Below are 21,570 nucleotides of genomic sequence, written 5' to 3' on the forward strand. Positions count from 1 at the left end.
TTTGATAAAAAATTCTGTGCTGTGTTTAGACTTTCCTGCCAAAAGGCTTTGGCATGGTAAGCAGTCTTTCCAAAATGTCTTTTCAGACTCAGAACCAATACTGCAAACAGTTGACAGGTTCTCGGACCATCTAACAGACAGTGTGCAAAAATGGGCACTACTCTACCTTCCCTGAATTCATGCCACATGCAGCACAATACAGTTATGCTCCTGAACCACTTATCTTCCAGCTTTATCTGTAAAATGCAGTTCTTTTTCTGGAACCACCCTGCTACAAAACAGACAAATCCAGTCTCCTTAACTCCTTGAATACCTTTATAAGGTGAAGAAAAACTTCAACAAGCAGTCTCAACTTGAACAATGGCTACTTGACTAGTATGCACCTCAGTCCCTCAAAGTTACAATGCAACCTCTTTATCCCCAAACAAAAACTCAAGATTAATCTCAACTAACACTTTCCAACAAATGATAAGTAGTGCCAACTGTCAAATATTTGAGACAATCTCAATCAAGAACTTCTGCTTAACCTCCAAATACCAACAGGTAGATACCCTGAACACAGCATTGTTAAATACAGAACTACAGCTACCCTTCCTTATCCCAAGCTTCTGTATAGTCACATACTTGCACTATACACATCAGTTAAAAAGCTACACACTACACATTTAAAGCTTCACAGCAGGCACGACCTTCTGTTCACACCAATGACCAGTCTTAAAAGCTCTAAACTGGCTCAAAAGAAATGAATTAATTAAAATCTTGTCCAGAAACCTACTTCTCTGTACAAAACTGCTAAATGACCAAAGAATGCCCTGCTTTTCATTTATCAAATCACTTTGTTGCAAATTCTAAAACCCAATAACCACCATAATGACAGAACAAACACGTCCCAGAGTTCCACAGTATGTTCAATCCATGCAAAATTACTGAAACATGTCTATTTTTAAATTAAGACAGCACATACAAAAAGATGTAGAATGCATTTGTTGTATCACACAATAATCACTATTTTAAAGTAGTCCTAAACCATTGCCACTTCTACTTAAGCTAGCACACTGAACTGAAAACTGACCCCTTTTATCCGAAAACAATCACATATTCTGGCACAAACTACAGTTTCACCCTCCAACTTTGTTCTCCAAGAGTTCCTTTACTTTCACCATTCTATTTTTCCACCTTAAGTCCATCTAAAGCTATCTGCCTCTCCATAAAACTCAGCTATGCATTAGAATACACCACCACCCCTCCCTATTACTGTACTTTCCTTTACAGGCTACTCTTCTATGGCCCAAAACACCTATATCAGATAAAACACCACCAATCTCCTGATTATGCTGTTAGGGTTCAAGGCACTGATAACTGAACTGTTACAGCACTCCCACAAACTTCCTCTTTCTGTCCACTTTTGCTCGTACACATTTATTTATTTTTCCAGTTTGGTGACCGGGGAGATCCACTGGGCTCTAACAGCCCGTTTTCAGTGGAGGCCCGGGAAGAAAAGCTCCACACAGCAGACTTTTCATGACTCAGGAAGGGATTCTACCTTTTACTGTATATAAAATATGCATTCATTTTCCCACCGAAGGAAAGCATGACGTATATGACAAAATTAATAATAGTATGTCAATGCATTGTATACAAACATGCACAAAATGATTTTTGTTAATACAGCTGTGAAGATGTACTGAAAGTACAATCACAGAGTTTGACCACAATGAAAACAATTAAAATTATATACGTTAATTATGCCTTACTTTAAATCTTTATTTCTATATTAGACTGTCCCATGTCTGTTGCAGTTTTTTCTCCTCCACTGTTGTCTTCCTCACTAAGTTATACAGTAAGCTCTGCCTGAGTCAGCAAACTTGCTAAAAATGAAGAAACCAATCAAATTGGCAGTTTAATCCAGTACTTCTCAAAAACTCACCTCCACAAATTAGGCCATTAGACCTATCACAGTTGAAGTTGTCACATTCACAGTATTTGCCAGAGTAAATTTCATTTGGGTTTTCACGTTTCTTGCAGACGCATTCTCCACAGCTACAGTCTCCATTATTACTGCAGATTTCAGAACTGTTATCACGTCTGCATGATGCATCCATATCTTCACTATTTACTTCGTCAGTGCTACACTCGCACAACCTACCAATTCGACCTTCATTGCACCTGGAAGCACACATTTAAAGTACATGCTTACAAAAATATTTGCATCAAAAAATGAAAAACTCTAGTCAGACAATGAATCAAAAATGTATTGAGTAAGCTTTCTTTAAACAGGCAGTTGGGATGCCATCACTACTAATCTGACATCTCTACATCTCAATGCAATTCTGCTCAAATAAAATATCTGCAATTTTAAGAAAACATCAAGAACCACAAATTAATCACACAAAGTTTCAATGGGACATATTGTAGGTCACATTTTTATTCTATGTACATTCCTGTAAGTGTGAACTAAAAATTAAAAAAAGATATTTCTTGAAGTGGCACAGAACTCACAGCAATATTTCCAATTCTATTTCTGATTTGCTAAACAAAGTCAAACTCCTTGACACTGCTCGAACAGTAAGAATACTTTAAGTGCTGAAAAATTAAAGCAAAAACCTATATGCCAGTTATGTTAAAAGTAGTTATAGTACATTTGAATGTGTCACTTGACAGTGACGAATTCAGCAAAATTATGAAAACAACAAGTACTGGGTAAAGTGAGGTCCAACTCCAAGGCTGCACAACTTTGGCATAAATCACCAATTTATACTGAACTGGTTTAATGCTTGCTCTTGACTGCAAATGTATTACTACTATTAGAACTACAGTTCCCTAGTTGTGACTGATATAGCTGGTAAATTACAGGTGTGTAAGCACACTTAACAGCAGATATACTAATCCATAACTTTACATCAGCTTAAGCTATATGGGGTCCTTTCCCTCTACTACCTTTCAAAACTTTAAGACACCTTCCACTCGCTGTCAGGAGCTTAAATGAAGCTCCACATAAAAAAGAGAGCAACAGTTTCTTTAGAGCTTTTTTGTCTAGAAAAAAAAAGGATGAACCCTGAAATAATTATGCCAGGAAACAAATCCAACTGTAAATTAAATGCATAAGGGTGTGTGTGTGTATCTATATATCTATCTCTATCTCTCTCTCTCTCTCTATATATATATATATATATATATATATATATATATATATATATATATATATATATATATATATATATATATATATATATATATATATATATCTCCAAACCTCGACAATACAATGATAAAAACAGGCAAAATAAGGGAGGTTGGAATGAAGGACAGCTACTACAGCAGTGCTCTATTAGAACATTTACTGTTATGGTAACTTGACTTACACAGCTGTACTATGGTCAACATTTAGATCACTGTTGAAGTAGACTAAGCTAAAGAAAGGAGGAGGAAATATAAACTAGAATACAGAAGTCCCTAGACAAATTGGACAATGGTCCTGGCAAAGCACGTTTTGCACCTGGAAAAATAATCCAGTTTGTAACGCCAACAGTATGTACACAGGACCAAGATGATAACCTCCAGAATACTTGCATCCACACCTTTCCATAAAGTCATCAAAGAGGCCAAAGCCCTTGTGGAACGGGCCCTTAACCCTACCTGAAGTGCTTTACTATGGCAAGTATAACAAAAGGCAATAGCATGAGGCAAAAATTTGGAAATAGTCTACTTTGACACTGGTTGTCCTTTCCTCTTACCTTCACTAGTGACAAACAGCTGATCAGCTTTCCTGAACGCTTGAGTTTTGTCTCTGCAGTATCTAAGCTGCCTGTGGACATCTAGGGCATGAATAACCATTTCTCCCTTGTTCTTGGGTTCATGGAGGAAGACAGGATAGTGTGGCTCAAGGTAAGGTCACTTTAGGCATAAAATAGGTCAGTTCTTACAAAACACCATGTCTTTGTGAAAAATGAGGTAGTGCTGGCTCACCATAAGTGCTTGAAACTTAGATGGTCTCCTAGCAGAAGTCACAGCAATAAGTAAAACAGTTTCTGTGTTTAAGAACTTCTAGTCAGTCTGATGGAGCTGGTTCAAATGGAAAGAATAAGGTTTTCAAGCACAAATGTAAGAGACAAAGGAAAAGCCACCCATTTCTTAGCAGGATACATAGTCAACACCCCTTAGCTAGAAGAGACTAAAGAGGCAAAATCTTGAATTTCAGAATATATCAAAAATATTTAGAAGAGAACGATCCAGTACAGGTCTCTAGGATCCTTCTGTTTTGGGAAACAGAAAAGTTCTTGAATAAAAACCCTTGCGTACTAGATTAAGGGTCATAGGTTCCATTTATCCCTAAAATACCACGTGTTGCAAGATGGGAGGAGAGAGAGCTGGTTCCCAGGACAAAAGGGAATCCCCTAGAAAGGTAGGGCTTCCCACTGTGACGTGTATCCCTGCATGAATACCTTCAGAACTGGGATATCTGAAACAACTGATGCAACAGGGAAGGTGGAGTCTCTCAAACATGGAAAGGTTGCCACGGCTGGGGTGGGAAAGACCCTGAACAGGCAGATAGCTAACTGAGAACCGTCCTTTATTTTTTAAAAAAAATTTAGAGCTACCTTTCTATTGCTTTTTAAAGCCTCCGTTTCACTACTATTTAAAACCTTGTGGCTCTTTGCTTCTGAAATTGTGTATTGGAAAAGGAAGCTGAGAAGAGAAATTTACTATTTGCTCTGAAAAAGAAGGGTTGAAAAATCTAGAGGGCGCATACCATCATAGCCACAGTGTAAACAGTCTAGCCACCTGGGAGCTGGAATGGCAAAGGTCCAGCAATTTGTTTTAGAAATGTTCCTGTCCAAGGAGGATTTTTTTTGTTTCATTTTATCTAAAATACTTTGTTGGTATTTTAGTACATGAAACTGGCAGTGAAGGGCTCTCATGGCTATGGTAGTGGAGATGTAGACTTTTTTTTTAACCCAACCTATCAAGGGCCTTGCTTTCCTAGTCAGTAGGTAAAATATTCTTAGAAGACTTGACCTTTGCTCCCTTGGGACCTGAAGTGACTATTTTTGTCAGCAGATAGGTTTTTGAAGAGGTATTTATGCGAGCCCAGCACCCTGTAAAACTTCTCTGGTTTTTAAGGGGCTGGGGGTAGAGAGTGTGGGTTCAGGAAGAGTCCATAAAAGCATCCTCTACCACTTCCAATACAGGAGGAATAGCCAAAGGTTTGTGTTCTGGGAGGTCAAAGAACTCTTTAACCCTCTTTTTAGATTGTGGGCATTCCTGTGGCTCTCACTGGAAATGTTCCCTCATAGCATGGAGTTTCCCCAAAAGTGATGTCTTTGGGAGGTGAAGCAGATTTCTCCTCATGATCTGAATCCTCAAAGTAAGGCATGGTCCCTCCTCAAAGAGGGACTTCTCCTGGCCAGAATCCTCATCTGATTCTGGAGGTTCAGAGAAAACTTCAGGGGTAAGACCCTTCTTCCTTTTCCTTGGGGAAGATGCCAAAAGGGGGTTGCCTAGCTCTGATTAAGGAGATGAGGTCCTCAGCTAACCAAACTAGGTCTTGCCGATATAACAAGCTGAGTGGGAGTTGGTGGGTCTAGGCATAGGATCTGAGGTAGAACTCTTCCTAGAAGTAGCATTAGCCTTCGGCCTAGCTGCATCAGCTATCGTAATGTCAGTCTCCTTGTAATGCAGATTCCTTGAAGAAACGTTGCTGGTACAAGATTGCTCATTGGAAGCGAAGGTATGCTGAGCGACTCCGGACCCATACAAACAACTGAAAGCCACAGCCTGTATAAAAGTTGAGGGACCCGACAGTATGTCCGACTCCATAAGGGAGTCGACAGAGGCTTGCACCACCACCTCAGTCACAGAAGGGGACTTCGAAAGTGCCTTGCCTTCCTCAGTGATAATGGGCCTTGGGGGACTAGCCAACTGTGAATGGTTGTTGGAGGCCAAAAGCCTGGGTCATATGTCTTGGGGAGCTCAACCTTGACATCACTCAACCTCAGAGCAAGAAATCTTGACAAAGCCATAAATAAAAGTGGGACAAAGGCCCAAAAATAGGATCACTTTTCAAATATTGCTCCTACAAACTTGGAAAGTTGATAAACAGGTTTTGTATTGGCATGAATTTTCTGAAGGTATGAAGTCTGAAGCTCAAATGTCTGTCATTTTCTAACTTCAACCTTTAACGATTTAGCACTAAATTTGCCAGAAAAAAATGCAATTTTATGAAAACAGACTAAAAATACGAGACCACAATCTAGACATTCTGTGAAAACCTGTACATTTGAGAGGTGTGCTTGGGACGACCAGCCGACACCATTGAATGAGGCATGAAAGATTACAAACTAAGATGCCTAGCTAAGATTTTGGCCCTATGTCTGATAATCCTAGGATTGAAAGGGCACAAAAATAACTAGTGATGTTATGATAGGGCCTAGACAGGTGATGCACAAAGTATGAAAGTCTGTGTGTGGGATTTGCTTACCACAGCAAAAACAATTGTTAACCCTATCTGACATGAGTTAAAGCAAGAAAGACAGCTTCCCAACTGAGTACTTATATTTGGAAGACTTCTCTTTAGTGCAGATGGAGTGACAAACTGAAACACTGCTTTGGGCTCCAACGGCAAGAAAAGACTGATTTAATGGAGTCATCTGGCTCCCTTTATACCAAAACATACTGATATCAGGGAAGGGCATCCGGATGCCAGCTTTAGGAAGAGGGAGAGATCTTTACTCGGGCCGGCCAAGGGCTTCCACAGCAGGAAATCCCACAAATCAGGACTGCAACAGTGAAACACACATGGTTGGCATAACAGTTAAGGTCTTTATTTCACAGACACAAGGTACAGGGTTCAAATATGACCTTGGGTTACTGACTAGGCTTAAAATGGTCATTCAGGGCAGGTTAGACTTTTACAACTATGAACCTACGTTGATAGAAAGCCTACCTGTTGCACTTCAGAAATCACTGGGGTACAATATGAACTATTTGCTGTAGTTCCTCAGTACAACTAATGTTCAACAAAGCTTATGCATTTTGTGCATATACATTATTTCACTCAATATTTGTCTTAACACTTCAGCACTGCCATCTCCTCACATTTCCACAATCTACAGCTGGGCATAATTGCCACTAACTCAATCATCTACATTTGGTTAAACAGAGCACCTCTAGCCTAACATCTCTGCCACAACATGTAATTTGGTACCAGCAATCCTAATTTACTTAACTTCCATATTTGGGTCCCAGTTCTCAGACCACCCTTTATACTTGCTTAACATTTGATAACTGGGTATATACAAACTCTTAAATATGACCCAGGCTAAAATGACAAAATGCATAAATGAAAATAAGTGCATCAAACAGGTATATAACAATAAAAGTAAATATCAAAGTATGACAGAATTGGGTAAGCACCACTCAGGCACCAGTATGTTTGATGCCCATACCTGCTACAGATGGTACTGGTCTTTACCATCAGCAAAAGATCCATCACAGCATGATAAAAGGATAGGTACCCATGTAAAGCAGAGCCCTTTCTAACCTTATTCAAGCACAACCTGGAACAGTGGATAGGATATCAGAACTTCATCCCTGGTATGACACCTGCACCTCTGATGGACAGTGGCAGACAAACCTTGCCCCATAAAATACCCCTTGAAACAACCTCTAAGGCACAATAACGTGTGGGCTATATTTGGGTTGCATGGCTAGGCTTATAAAGGCTGCAGTGATCATTAGCCTAATAAAAACCTATGAATACACTCAGTAATGTTTGCTTGTGAAGTAATTATGGGACTGAACGGTAGGTTGACATTGATTTTTTTAAAACTTTTATTTCAAGCAACACTGTTTTTAGGATTAGGAATACACATGATAAAAATCAAATGATCTTGAGGACCTACAAGTTTTTCTGAAGCTTTCCCAAGTGGGAAGCATAGGGAATAAACTCATCTGCAATTTTGTTGAAGGGGAGGCTGGGAGGGGTCTGGGGAGACTAGAGTGTGGGTTTTGGGAGGGGAAGGTGGGAATATCATGTAATCAGGGCTGCACCCCAATGATACTAAGCCTTTAGGGCCTCCCAAGCATTCCTTTATCCCACTGCCATCTCTTTTTAAAAGCAGGCTTTTTACTTATTACCCTGCCTATAACAGAAGAGAAAAAGGTTTGGAAGGGTAATTCTTGTTGCATCTCGGCATGGGAGGGTGAAAGAGCTGTTTCACCCTTTGCATGATCTTGCCCCTTAACTCCATCTTTCTAAAAGTACCTGATGCAGATCTCCCAAACAAGTACTTGGACAAAGGGGCATTTATGTGTGCCTTGATATCCTCTGACAGCGGCTGTAGTACCAGAGATGCAGGTCTCCCAATGACGGAGCCTAAGGAAGCAGCAGTTGATTCTGCATCTACCACATCATATTCACACAAGTGTTTGGCCAAATGATCAGCCATTTGGATGAGTTTGAGCAATTTTACCATCAAGGTTGCCTCATACACTTCACCAATATTATTTTTTCCTCAAAAATTTATTTTTCAAATACAGTTAAATAAATTCCATATTTGTATACAACATCTTAACTATGTACACTATTTAAATAAGCCTGGCACTATAACAGAGCTCAATATATACAATTACTTTATAGGTATAACAATCCAGTTATCAGTGTGCATCTGTTCAGTTACTGTGAAGTGTCAATCAATAATGAGACTTTTCCATGGATAATTAATAAATGGCTTAGGATGAATCCTTAATTCTTTAATTTTAATTTCCAACAATGCTGTGGTCTTCAGTAGGCTGTAAAAGATTTCAAAAGTCAGTACTGTCTTTGTATTCCACCTTCTTGTTATAAACTTCCTTGAGATTGCAAGTACTGTCCATACTAGATACATATTCGACTCATTCAAATGAGGACCTTTGTACACATGTAATAAAACTAGACCTTTAGATAAGTTAAACTATTCATTAAATAAAGCTTGTAAAAAGTTTTTAATACCATTCCAAAATGGCTTAATTTTAACACAGTTGAAAAAAATGTGATTCCAGTCTGCATTGTGTATTTGCTCACACCTCCAATATATTCCCTTTGTGGAAGAATTAATTTTAGTAATTTTCAATTAAAAAAACTTTCCAGTATTGTGCAAAGGATGCATGTTTTACTGATAATAAAAAATTTGATTTAATTTCTTCAGTTAGCTGTAATGAGAGTCCTTTTGTTATATAATCCCAATATTAAGATTTGGGTGTTTTATAATTTATCAATATCTTGTAAAATTTCAAAACACTATTTCCCATGTCGTAATCATTATATATGATTTCAAATAGGTATTTTATAAGTTCAGGTACTTCTTTAAGTGAATTACTAATTATTCTGCATAAATAACCTTTTGGCCACCTAACTTGGACCGAAGCACTAAAGGCGGAGGCATGTCCACATTCATTAAGGATATCCACACTTCCAGGCTAGTTTGCTCAGCATAATGCATCTGAGATTATCCAAGTGCAACTAACTCTGGGCAAGACCGCAATGCAAATTATAGCTTGCTACAGGATCCCCCACCATGCTCCAAGATTCCCACTCCTCATTTCTTGATGCACTGGAAAATATTAGGGTACAACCTAACACCCTAATAAAGGGTGATTTCAACTACCCCACCATTAACTGGGAAAACTACTCATGTAACAACTCTTGTGCTCAACGTTTTCTGGAATTCATAAATTCCAAAGCCTTGGATCAACTTATCCACACCCCCACCAGGGGCAGCAATATCCCAGACCTGGTGATTACCAACATGGGCAACCGGTGTTTCACACCAGAGGTCAATTCCTCATTGGTCAGATCTGGCCACAAGCAAATCACACTAGACATCCACATCCCAGCCCCACCCCCCATTAAGGAAACCACAGTAAAACATTTCTCCAAAGCCAACTTCACACTTCTTGAGACAGAAGTGGCAAACTTCACGACACTCATGCTGACGGACAATAGAGGTACGACTGCTGAATCCTATACAATTGCACTTTATAAGCACTTACACTAGTGCATGGATCGTGCAATCCCTAACAGAACCAAGATGCTATCCACCAAAAAAAGGAAGCCGATCTGGTGGTCCCCTGCTATAAACAAACTCTACAACAGAATAAAGAAACTGTTGCAAAAAAAGAGTAAAATCCCATGATTGGAGGAACTCCGTGGTCAGCCTCAGTAAGAAGCTTGAGATCCCTCAAAATCCTCCAAAGCTATTTACGAAAACCCCCACGCCACGGATTTGAAAGACTACCACAAAGCATTCTCTAGCTATGTCAAGAATATCAATGGCAACACTCAGATCTGCTCTGAGTTACAGCACAATGGCATTAAATATACAGAACCAACTGATATTGCCAACATCCTGGCAGACAGGTTCAGTGCTAACTTGACCCCTCTCTCATCCCCTAGAGGGCCCATCTCTATACCGGAAGAACACAAAGTACCTGTAATCATGGCTGCACAGGTACAAAACACACTCTCCAAAGCCAAGAACACAGCATCCATTGGACCCGACAACATCCCAGGCTGCGTTTTACATGAACTACAGAACAAACTGGCACCCCACTTAAGTAACATGTTCAGTCATAGCCTCACCTCAGGCTTTATGCCCACTGAATGGCACACAGCAGCAGTTATCCCACTCCACAAAGGGGGAGCCACTACGGACCCCGGGAACTACCGCCCCATTAGCCTGACTAGCCTGGTCTGCAAGGCTATGGAGCATATCATCATGGAACTTATAAACAATGACATTGGTAATTTCCAAACTATGGACACTACCCAGTTCGGGCTTGTAAAAGGCACACCTCATCACAAAAGGTTTCTCATCCAAGGAAAAAAAAAAAAAAGAGGTCACTGTTCCCCTCTACTCACTCATGAGACCTATTATACAGTACAACACCCCTTTTGGTATGTACCTCACAAGAAATCTACAACTGGAAAGGCCGCAGAAATACCTTACAAAGAGGATTACCAGCCTCAAACAGATGCCCTACACAGACAGTCTAAAAAAAAAAAAAAAAACTCCAGCTTTACTTCGTTGCATATTGTCTACTCAGAGGCGATCTCTGCCTAACATACAAAGCTATGTCAAACCCAGAGGTGTTGGACATGCTCCACTTAAAGAAATCCCAATCCCACAGAGCTACACACTCTAGGGACCTAAACCTTGTCACTACAATAAACAGAACATGCCGGAGGGATAGATTCCTGTCCCAGAGACTTCCCATACTCTGGAATAAACTATCTAGATCAAACAAAGCTCCTCATTAGCACTCTTCAAGAAAAATCTTGATGATTGGATGGGAAATAGGAAATTCACCCAGTGGATCACCTCTGTGGCTCTGCTTGACAGTGGGCACAGGAAAATAATTTTCTTGGGTGGCAAAAGCCAGGGTACCTTTTTGGCTGGGCTTGTATAGGCCCCAAGGGCCAATAGCCTAGTACCTACCTATGACCCTATGGTAGTGTTGTTATACACAAGCCCATGTTATTAAATTGATTGTCTGTTGTCAATTAATACTATTTGTTCAAATATGATTGTTACATTCTGTGACATTTCAAGTTCAGGCTTCTATTGTTTCTCTACAATCCACAGACTTTAAATTATGAGACCCTTCTAGTTTATTATTTGTTACAAGTATATTTCCATCCTTGCATACACACATCAGTACTTCAAGCACGGCCAACAATGGCCATCCAGTTTTGCCAGAATATCATTCACTAGTTCATGTGGTGTGTTATCAGGCTGTTCTTAAAATATTCAAACCAACATTTGTCCTGTTCCATTTTTCCAGCCTGTTCCATGCAGTGGCCACTCTGTCAGTGAACCACTCAACACACTTTCCATTCCCACAGATATTTCCACGAAGGTAATCTTATGACTTTCTAGCACTTCCTGGCAACCCCAAACACCCCCACAATCAGCTATCCCCATATGCCCAAAACATCTGAGCAAGCTCACCTCCCAGACCACTCCAAAGCGTACTGCACAAGACCAAGTGTTCAGTCTTTCACAATAACTCAGACTTCCACTCTTGGATTATTTATTAAATCCAATAGTGCAAAAGTCCAGAATTTATATCAGGGACTCCTGGCACTTATTGGAAGTCCTTAATGTGTTTGGACCAAAATACATTTTATAGATAAAATTGCGCTTTTTTGTATCAAGAATCAACTTAATGAGCTAAACAAAGTGTTCAGAGACCAACCAATATGTGTACATGTGGTTTAAAACAGCCATTTTATATATATATATATATATATATATATATTTTTTTTTTTTTAAACCAAAAACATCATTGCCAAGAATCATCTTGGAGGCTCCTCAGAGCCATTAAGCATTACTGTCACTCTGTCTCCATTAGCATAGCAAAGTGGGAGCATCTGTTAGTGTGTGTCCTGCATATCAGAGGCTCACGATGCACCTGAAGCAAAGCTTATTTCACTGCAACTTCAAGCCTAAACTCCCTCCCTTTCAGCGAGTCAGCACCCAGGAAAACAGAGCAAAACAAAAAGCCACCTCCCAAGCAAGCCGCCACAAGAGACAACACACTCCCTCCAGCCCTCCCACCTCTCATTCAGCAGACATACAAACCATTCTCTCCGAAATATCCCAAAAGCTCTATCCACCACCTTCCCCTAGATCCAGGCTAAAACACCAAATGTCTCTTCCTAATACACAAGCATCGGTAAACCTCGATCAGAAGCCACAACCCACAGCTTCCCGGAGACAAAAACGGCAACATATAACAGCTTCTAGACACAGCTGCATCCACATACACCATGTCAAGCTTAATCAAACAGCACTCAAAGCTAGGATACCTGCCATAATCGATATTATGTTTAGACAGAATAATAATGACATTTGTACTAGCTGCCAGACACGGCTGCATCCACGCACACAATATCAGGATTGATCAAACAGCACTCAAAGCTATGATACCTACCTTCGCTGATATTAACTATGTTTAGACAGAATGATGACATTCGTACTAAGAGCGTGCTACTATTTAACCAGGATATACATGACATTTCTAAATTATACTTAAACTGAAGAAGGCATTAGTCTCCATGACAGTATTTTTTCCCAAAACACTACTGTTGTTGTCTTTCAGCTTTTTCTTCCAAAACACTACTGTTACTGCTATCATATATGATGTTAATTTGTTACATTTCAGTCTGAACTCTGACGAATGGTACCTTGTTGAATTAATTACTTAAATTATAAATAAAATCAATGAAAAATGAACAAGACAAGTATTCATTGATTTCAAGTAGGGGAACATAAACTTCTATATTTGTATTACCTGTTGCTTTGTTTGGCTTATATATAATGCAAATAATAACCCATCTTGACCTACCTTTGTTTGTGAAAAATTATTAGACTCTCTGAACATGCTGAATAAATTACTGTCTCTCAGTTGTACAAGACTCCCTCCTTTTTTAAAAATAAAAACAGATGACAAGTGATGTACTATATCAGTCAATACTTTGAGATGTAGCTGTAAGAGGGGGGGGCAGCTATCTTGAAATCAGTTTTTTGTTTCTTCTTTCTAGCATCAGTCCAAGGATTTGTTTCTTTTATTCTTTTAAGAGTAGGAGCCATCCATTCCATTTCATCTGGGATAGACACTGTTGTTGTTTTGATGAATATAGTAGTTTCAAAGTCATTAAAAGTTCGCATCTCATTGGCAAAAAGTACTTTTATCTTGGCTGGAAAGGCCAGCTGTGCTTTAATGTTGTTTTGTTTCAACAGTTTTATTATTGGCCAGACATTTTTCCTTTGTTCTAGTATTCTGGAAGAATAAACATTGTCAAACCTTATCAGGCTTTGATTGTATTTTAAGGGTGATTTTCTCCAAGCAGATTTTAATATTAGTCCCTTGTCCAGAAATTAAAGAAATTTTATAACTATGGATCTAGGTGGAGTATTTGCAGAGTTATAAGCAGGTTTTCTCAGTGCTCTATGTGCCCTTTCAATTCCAAATGAAAATTCCTCTTTCAAGTCTAAATATTCAGGAATCCAGGTGGTTAAGAATGAAATAATGTCTTCTCCTTCAGTGTTTTCAGGCAGACCAAAGAACCTTATGTTGTTTCTCCTTTCCCTGTTTTCTAAGTCATCTATGTTGTTAAGCAGCCATGTATTCTGTTTAAGCAGAAATTATTTTGGAATTCTTCCTCGGAGTCTCCCTTCGATGTCATTTAAAGATTGTTATTTTTGTACAGTTACTGTAACAGTTCCTTAAGAGTATCAGAGTTTTTGAGAATTTAATTTGAGGTTTTCCAAGTCATTTTTAAAGCCATCCATCTTCAATGATGGCTCCTGTAAGGCTGATATCAAGTGCAGTTCTTTTTTTTAAAGCAGCATCTGGATGAGAATTCCCTGAGTTGTTCATATTCAGTGACTCAATACATCTCCACCAAAATTAAGATTTATGTAGTTTAGTAGTTTTATCAATAGACTTCTGACATTTTAAACTTGAAAATAATAAAATTTTCCTATACTACACTAGTTTATGGAGCTCTCAAAATTCACTGCTCTCAGTTGGCTATCTAGGCTCCGCCCCCCCTTCACCAATATTCTTTCCTCAGTTGTCTAAGAGTCAACATAAACTTAGTTATGCTAGCGTGACAATTAAAGGCCCTGAAGGACAGGGTAACAGACATGTGTACACTCATTTCAGTCTCTCCATAGCTTTATATTTTCAAATAGTCAGGGAATTGGGAGCAGGAACTAGTTTTGATCTTTTTTTGTAGGATTCACAGACACCACTGCATGTTCTACCACCAAGGTCTTGTATGTACAGGTTTATCTATGGCTTGATTGTGCTTTATAAAATATGGCTTTGGATGCAAATGGTTGGCAGTCAGGAACCTGAGATGCAGTAATGAAAGCATTCTCCAGTGTTCCCATTCTAAGGTTACAGGGTAGGGGGTAGCATAGGTTTAACAGAATCCAGTCCCTAGTTCGAAACACTTAAGTGCATCTGAGATCTCTCTGCCCTCCCATTTAAAATCTTTCATTCTTGTCAGGGTTTCGTCAAAAGCTCTTTCTTCAGAGGGAGAATCAGAAGAAACAGGGTCCTCAGCATCGGAGTCGTACTTCAGATGGGAGGAAATCTGAGAAGCATAGCCCAGGTTTTCCACTTCACTGCTCTTTGTGATTCCTCCTCCCCATCAGGAGAATGGTTTCTTTTGCAGGTAAGAGAAGAAAACCCTGAAATTTTGCTGTGGCTTCAGTTCCCGCAAGGCTTTAAGGAGGCTTTGAGACTGTTTAAACCAGTCTTCCTGTGCAACCTGGGAAGAGGAGAGGTGCAAGAGCCCACCAGTAGCCTGTCTAGGTGTCTGGTGAGGATGGAGAAGGAGAAATGTTTTTTTTTTTTTCATCTTATTGACAGGGATATGTTGGGTTCTGAGTGGGGAAAGGGTGGGAGGGGAGGTCAGACCTCAGCACAAAGCCCTGGACCTCTTTTCTAACGATGATTAAAAGGAACCCTAACTCCTCTCCTGTGATAACTACTCAGGATTCCTTTGACTGCTCTATATTAGGTGATCAAAGAACTGTGCAAACGATCAGTTTGTATAGACGTGCTGGGATCTCCAACTATGGTGCAGACAAGAGGGTTGTGGAACAGCAGTGTCAGTGTCACAATAGATAGGAGATTCACCTTTGGTGCAGAAGGTTGTGGGCTCTTTTCCACACCAAGCTGATGGACTGCTGACAATGCAGTGCAGCACAAGTGGGATGCAGCATTCCTTAGTAGGTCACCCTTTGGAAGAGACTTTAAACAGAGGATCTGCTCGAGTTGCTCAGATGGATGTAAAAGATACCACTGTACCTACTGAAAAAATAGGGGGAAGTTCCCTTAATACCCTGTCCAAATATCACACAGCAGTATAAATACCACCTGAGATCTCTTCTTAGAGGCAACTAGTCTACTGGGACTAACCTGGCCAACAAAGGATGAGTAGATGTCTGCTCAAGGGGCTGCAAACAAGTCTCGCTGAGGCCAGTCACCTTGGTCCAACCTACGATCTTGGGGGTTTCATCCACCCCTTCCAAGTCCCAGGTCACGTTGTCCTTTCACTTCAGCAGAAGGTCAGAAGTTTGTTTCATGGATGTCATGGTGGAGTGAGCCATGGCCTCCAGGTGCATGCGAGCAAGGTATTGGCTAAAGGTGTTCGCTTACTCCTAACAATTTTGGGTACCAACTCCTGGCAGACATCTCAACTATGTACACCACTGCTCAGCCCCACTACAACAAAAAACACGACTCTTGTGGCAGTCTCTGTAAGGGATCTACCCATAACCACACTTTCCTTTTCTTGCTAGACAAAAGACTATTTAAAAACACCAAAACTCCAACAAAGTGTGCAAAGGGGGAATAGATTCCTCAATAAGGTAGTGCTCTGCCTGAGCTTTATAGGTGGAATATCCAACAGATGTGAAGACTTAACAATGACAATGGGAAATGTCTGTGACCATGAACTGTGGCGAGAGTTCTGAAATGGCATGGGCTTGCATCCCTCATACCAACATGTTCAGCCATGCTCAGGGGAGGACACAGACCACACTTAAGGGTAAGGAACTGGAGCTCTTGAAGACTGGCTGTAACGGTCATCAAATTTACATCCAGTATTGCCTTGACCAACAGGGAGCCACTACAATAACTTTTGGCATCATCTACGTGACCTTTCATAGTACCATGGGGTTCAAGAGTATAGGTGGGTAAAGAATAAAAAAAAGACCTTTCCAATTCCGGGACAGTTCCGATCCTTTGGAGCTGCTAATCTGCAGCAGAACTATCTCAGTTACCCATTCTGTGGTGAAGTAAAAGATGTCTTTCTAGAACATCTCACATTCCGATCATACCTGTTCGACATTCATTTGTAAGGGTGTGAGAACTGTTTGACACCCTCTTCTGAAGGGATGTAAGCTTCTGTAAGTCATGCCCTCCTCCTGGGTGTATATATGTGTGTGTGTGTATATATATATATATATATATATATATATATATATATATATATATATTTATATATATATGACCCCTGGGATAAACCTACGATCTCCCATCCACTCGTCAAGATTTCTCTTAAATAGAGTTAGTGAGGAGCTCTGCCTGACATGGATAGGGATTCTGTTCCAGAGTGTAGGGAGCCTCTGGGTTATGAATCTGTCCCTCCAGCACGTCCTATTTATTTCTGTGTTGAGGTTTAAGTCTCTTGCTCTCGTGGCTCTGATGGATTTGGATTTTCTGAGGTGGAGCATGTCCATTAATTCCGGATTGGACATGGCCTTGTACGTCAGGCACAGATAACCTCTGAGTAGGCGGTATGCGACTGAATAGAGCTGGAGTTTTTTCAGTCGGGCAGCATATGACATATGTTTAAGACCCTTTATCCTCTTGGTGAGGAACTTTTGGGGTCTTTCCAACTGCTGCAGGTGTCGGGTAAGATACATCCCAAATGGGGCATTGTACTCAATCATTGGCCTGATAAGAGAAGAGTACAGGGGCACAATGACCTCTCAATCTAGATGTGAAACCCTTCATGATAAGGTGGGCAATACAGAAGGTCTTCCTAACCACTTTGGCAATGTGAGTGTCAAATGAGAGGTTACTGTCAACCTGGGTCCCTAGGTCCTTGATTACCTCTTCCGTACTTAATGGATTACCAGCTATGTGGTAATTTGTGGGTACCTTGTTTTTCCCAAAGGGTATGGCTACATTTTTTGGCGTTCAGCTTAAGGCCATGGCTCTGGCACCAATTATCCATTTCTATGAGGCCTCTGAAGGATGTTTGTGTCTGCTGGAGTATCAATTATGGCGCCCAGTTTGCAGTCATCTGCGAACTTTGTCAGCCACAATCATCCTATGTTTGCCTGTACCTCGGAAAAATAAATGCCGAACAAGAGGGGTCCCAGGACTGAGCCCTGTGGGACACCGCTTGTGACTGGCTTAAAGTCTGACATAGCTCCAGCAACTCTGACCCTGTGGGTTCTGTCCTCGAGCCAGTTTGCAACCCATCTTGTGACATATGGGTTTACATTTAAGCTGGTGAGTTTGTCTATGATGCCCGAGTGGGGTATTGTGTCAAAGGCTTTTGCAAGGTCAAGGTAGGCTGTGTGAACTGCCTTACCCTCATCAATGGCCTTAGTGACGGTTTCAAAAAGTCGACCAAGTTCAAAAGGCAGGATCTGCCCTTGACAAAGCCAAATTGGGTAGGATCCAATGTCTGTAGGTCCCCAATGTCTTTGTTTATGAGTTCCATAATGATCCTCTCCATAGCTTTGCAGACCAGGCTAGTCAAGCTTATGGGACGGTAATTTCCAGGGTCCGTAGAAGCACCGCCTTTGTGAAGTGGGACCACTGTTGCCATACGGCACTCTTTGGGTACATATCCTGTAGTAAGGCTAAGATTAAACAGCAGCCTTGTGTGTGGGTTTAGTTCCTCTTGGAGTTCATGTAGCACACAGCTCGCGACACCGTCCGGTCCCATTGATACTGTTGTTTTTAGCTTTAGAGAGGGTGGCTCTCACCTGGGCATCTGAGATGTGAGGGAAGCTACACTCTGCTGGGTGGTTATTTCTCCTTTTGGGGGGGAGGGGGAGGATTTGCACTGAACCTGTCTGCCAGAATGGTGGCAATGTCAGTGGGTTCTGTGTATTTTGTGTCATTTTGGACCAACTCTGAGCATATCTGGGAGTTTATATATAATTTATCTATCTATATATATATCTATATATCTATATATCTATCTATATCTATATATATATATATATATCTATATATATATATATATATATATATATATATATATATATATATATATATATATATGTGTGTGTGTGTGTGTGTGTGTGTATATGGGAAATTCGTGTGTTTATGTACCACATCATGGTCATACAAGTCTGTCATAATATGGAGGACTCCTCTTTCCCTGTTTGGCTGAAGGCTTCAATGCCGGAATGAAAGCCATCACTTCCTTCAAATTTACGTTTTTCTTCCTCATGTTTTGATCCTAAATCACCTGAAGTATGCCGACATGGCCCTCCCAAGCTAGATATAGAGAGCTCACTATAATGGTCACTGTGTGACAAGTTGTTTGAATGGTAGTCGCTGCTTGAGATGAGCTGTGCTATCACCATGTGACTTTCCTTCTACAAGAGAGGAGGTGAATCTTGATCTCTAGAGGTTGTCCGTGCTAGCACCACCTGTTTCTGGGGTACAATTAAGGAGTTTTGTCATGATCAAGAAAGCTAGTGGCATCATCAGGATGCAGTAAGCTACAGAGTCCAGTACTCCAAGAAGTTTATGGCTAACAGGACTCCTGCTGAAGAACATTCTGAAATAAAGTATCTGAGGGAGAAAAAAATAGTCCTTTAGGAGTATGGGTCTCTGAATGTATGTACCCAGACATGCACCCCAAAAGACATAAGGATATTCACAACACCAGGCTACTTGCCCAACACAATGTGTCTGAGATTCTTCAGGTGCAATTAACACTAGGCAAGACTGCAATCCAAACTGTAGCTTGCTACAGACCCCCCCCCACCATGCCCCAAGATTCTCACTACACCTTTCTAAACATACTGGAAAATATTAAGATACAAACACCCTAATACTGGGTGATTTCAACTACCCTGCCATTAACTGGGAAAACTATTGGTGTACCAACACCTTTGCCCAACGGTTCTTGGAATTCATAAATTCCAATACCCTGAATCAACTAATCCTTAGTCCCACCAGGGGCTCCAATATCCTAGACCAGGTCATTACCAACATGGGAAATCAATGCTCCACACCTATGGTCACCCCCTCGTTGGTCAGGTCTGACCATAAGCGAATCACCCTTGACATCCACATCCCACCCCCACCCCCCACCCCCAGTAAGGAAAACTCCGTAAAAAACTTCTCCAAAGCCAACTTCATGCTACTCAAGTCAGAAGTGGCAAATTTCATGACACCCATGCAGACAGGAACTGAAAAGTCGACTGATGAATCCAATACTAAGGCACTGTACAAGCACATCCACTCGTGCATGAATCGTGCCACCCCTAATAGAACCAAGACGTTTTCCTCCAAAAAAAGAAAGCCAATCTGGTAGTCCCTTGCCATAAACAAACATTACAACAAAAGGAAGAAACTGTTGCAGAAGAGGAAAATCCCAGGATGCAGAAAACTCCCTTACCAGCCTCAGTAGGAAGCTGAGATCCCTCAAAATCCTCCAAAGCTAGTTACGAAAATAAAATTGCCAAAGATTCCAAAGACAACCACAAGGCATTCTACAGCTATGTCAAGAATCTAAATGGCAATGCTCAGATCAGCTCTGAGCTACAACAGAATGGCATTAAATACACTGATCCCAAGGATATTGCCAATATCCCAGCAGATCGATTCAGTACAAACTTCACCCTCTCTCACCCCCTAAAGGGACCATCTCAATACCAAACGATTGCCAAATTCCGGTAATAATGGCCACACGGGTAAAAAAAAAAACGGACTCTCCAAAGCTAAGAATACAGCATCCATGGGACCAGACGACATCCCAGGCTGTGTACTACATGAACTACAAAATGAACTGGCACTTCACCTAAGTGTCATGTTTAATCATAGCCTCACCTCAGGCTTCGTGCCCACTGAGTGGCGCACTACAGTTATCCCACTCCACAAGGGGGGGGGGGATCCACCTTAGATCCCGGGAACTACCGCCCCATCAGTCTGACGAGCCAGATCTGCAAGGCCATGGAACATATTAACATGGAACTTATAAACAAAGACATTGGCAACCTTCAAACACTGGACCCCATGCAGTTTGGGTTCATGAAAGGCCAATCTCGTTTCCTGAACCTAACTGACTTCTTCAAATCAGTCTCCAGAGCCATGGACAAGAGTAAGGTGGTCCACACAGCCTATCTGGACCTCGCCAAGGCCTTCAACACCATCCTCCACTCTGGAATCCTAGATAAACTTACTAAGCTGGGCATTAATCTGCATGTCACTCGATGAGTTGCCAACTGGCTTACTGACAGAACCCACATTGTAAAAGTAGCAGACTCCAAATCCAGCTCCAGACAAGTAACAGGTGGAGTACCTCAGGGTTCAGTTCTGGGACTGCTCTTGTTTGGCATCTACTTCTCTGAAGTACAGGCCAACACTAAGGGTCGCTGGCTAACAAAGTTCGCAGATGACTGCAAACTGGGAGCCATTATTGAATCCCCAAATGAAGTGGATATTCTAAAAAAGGGCCTTACAGAAACAGATGCTTGGTGCCAGAGCCATGGGCTCAAGCTCAATGCCAAGAAATGTACAGTTATCCCCTTTGGGAAAAAACATGTACCTGTGAATTACCACATAAGTGGCAGTACACTAAACACCAAAAGTGTGATAAGAGACTTGGGGACACGGGTGCAAAGTGGTCTCACCTTTGATAACCACATCACCACAACAGTCAGGAAATCCTTCTATGTGGCACACCTTATCACTAAGGGCTTTTCATCCAGAAAAAAGGAGGTCATTGTCCCACTGTACTCATCCCTCATTAGA

At 40.9% G+C, this 21,570-nt stretch overlaps 1 protein-coding gene across 1 annotated transcript in view; it reads right to left on the reverse strand.

The window, feature by feature from the left end:
- The window catches only part of ITGB1 (integrin subunit beta 1), an 823,672-nt gene that overhangs the window by 215,395 nt on the left and 586,707 nt on the right, over positions 1–21,570 (reverse strand). The window contains exon 12 of the mRNA XM_044066189.1: positions 1,928–2,177. Within this exon, the coding sequence (XP_043922124.1) occupies positions 1,928–2,177 (250 nt within the window). The remainder of the gene's footprint in view (positions 1–1,927; positions 2,178–21,570) is intronic.

Source organism: Protopterus annectens, chromosome 3.part1, assembly GCF_019279795.1.
Source record: "Protopterus annectens isolate FY-2018-M chromosome 3.part1, PAN1.0, whole genome shotgun sequence".
NCBI lineage: Eukaryota > Metazoa > Chordata > Ceratodontiformes > Protopteridae > Protopterus > Protopterus annectens.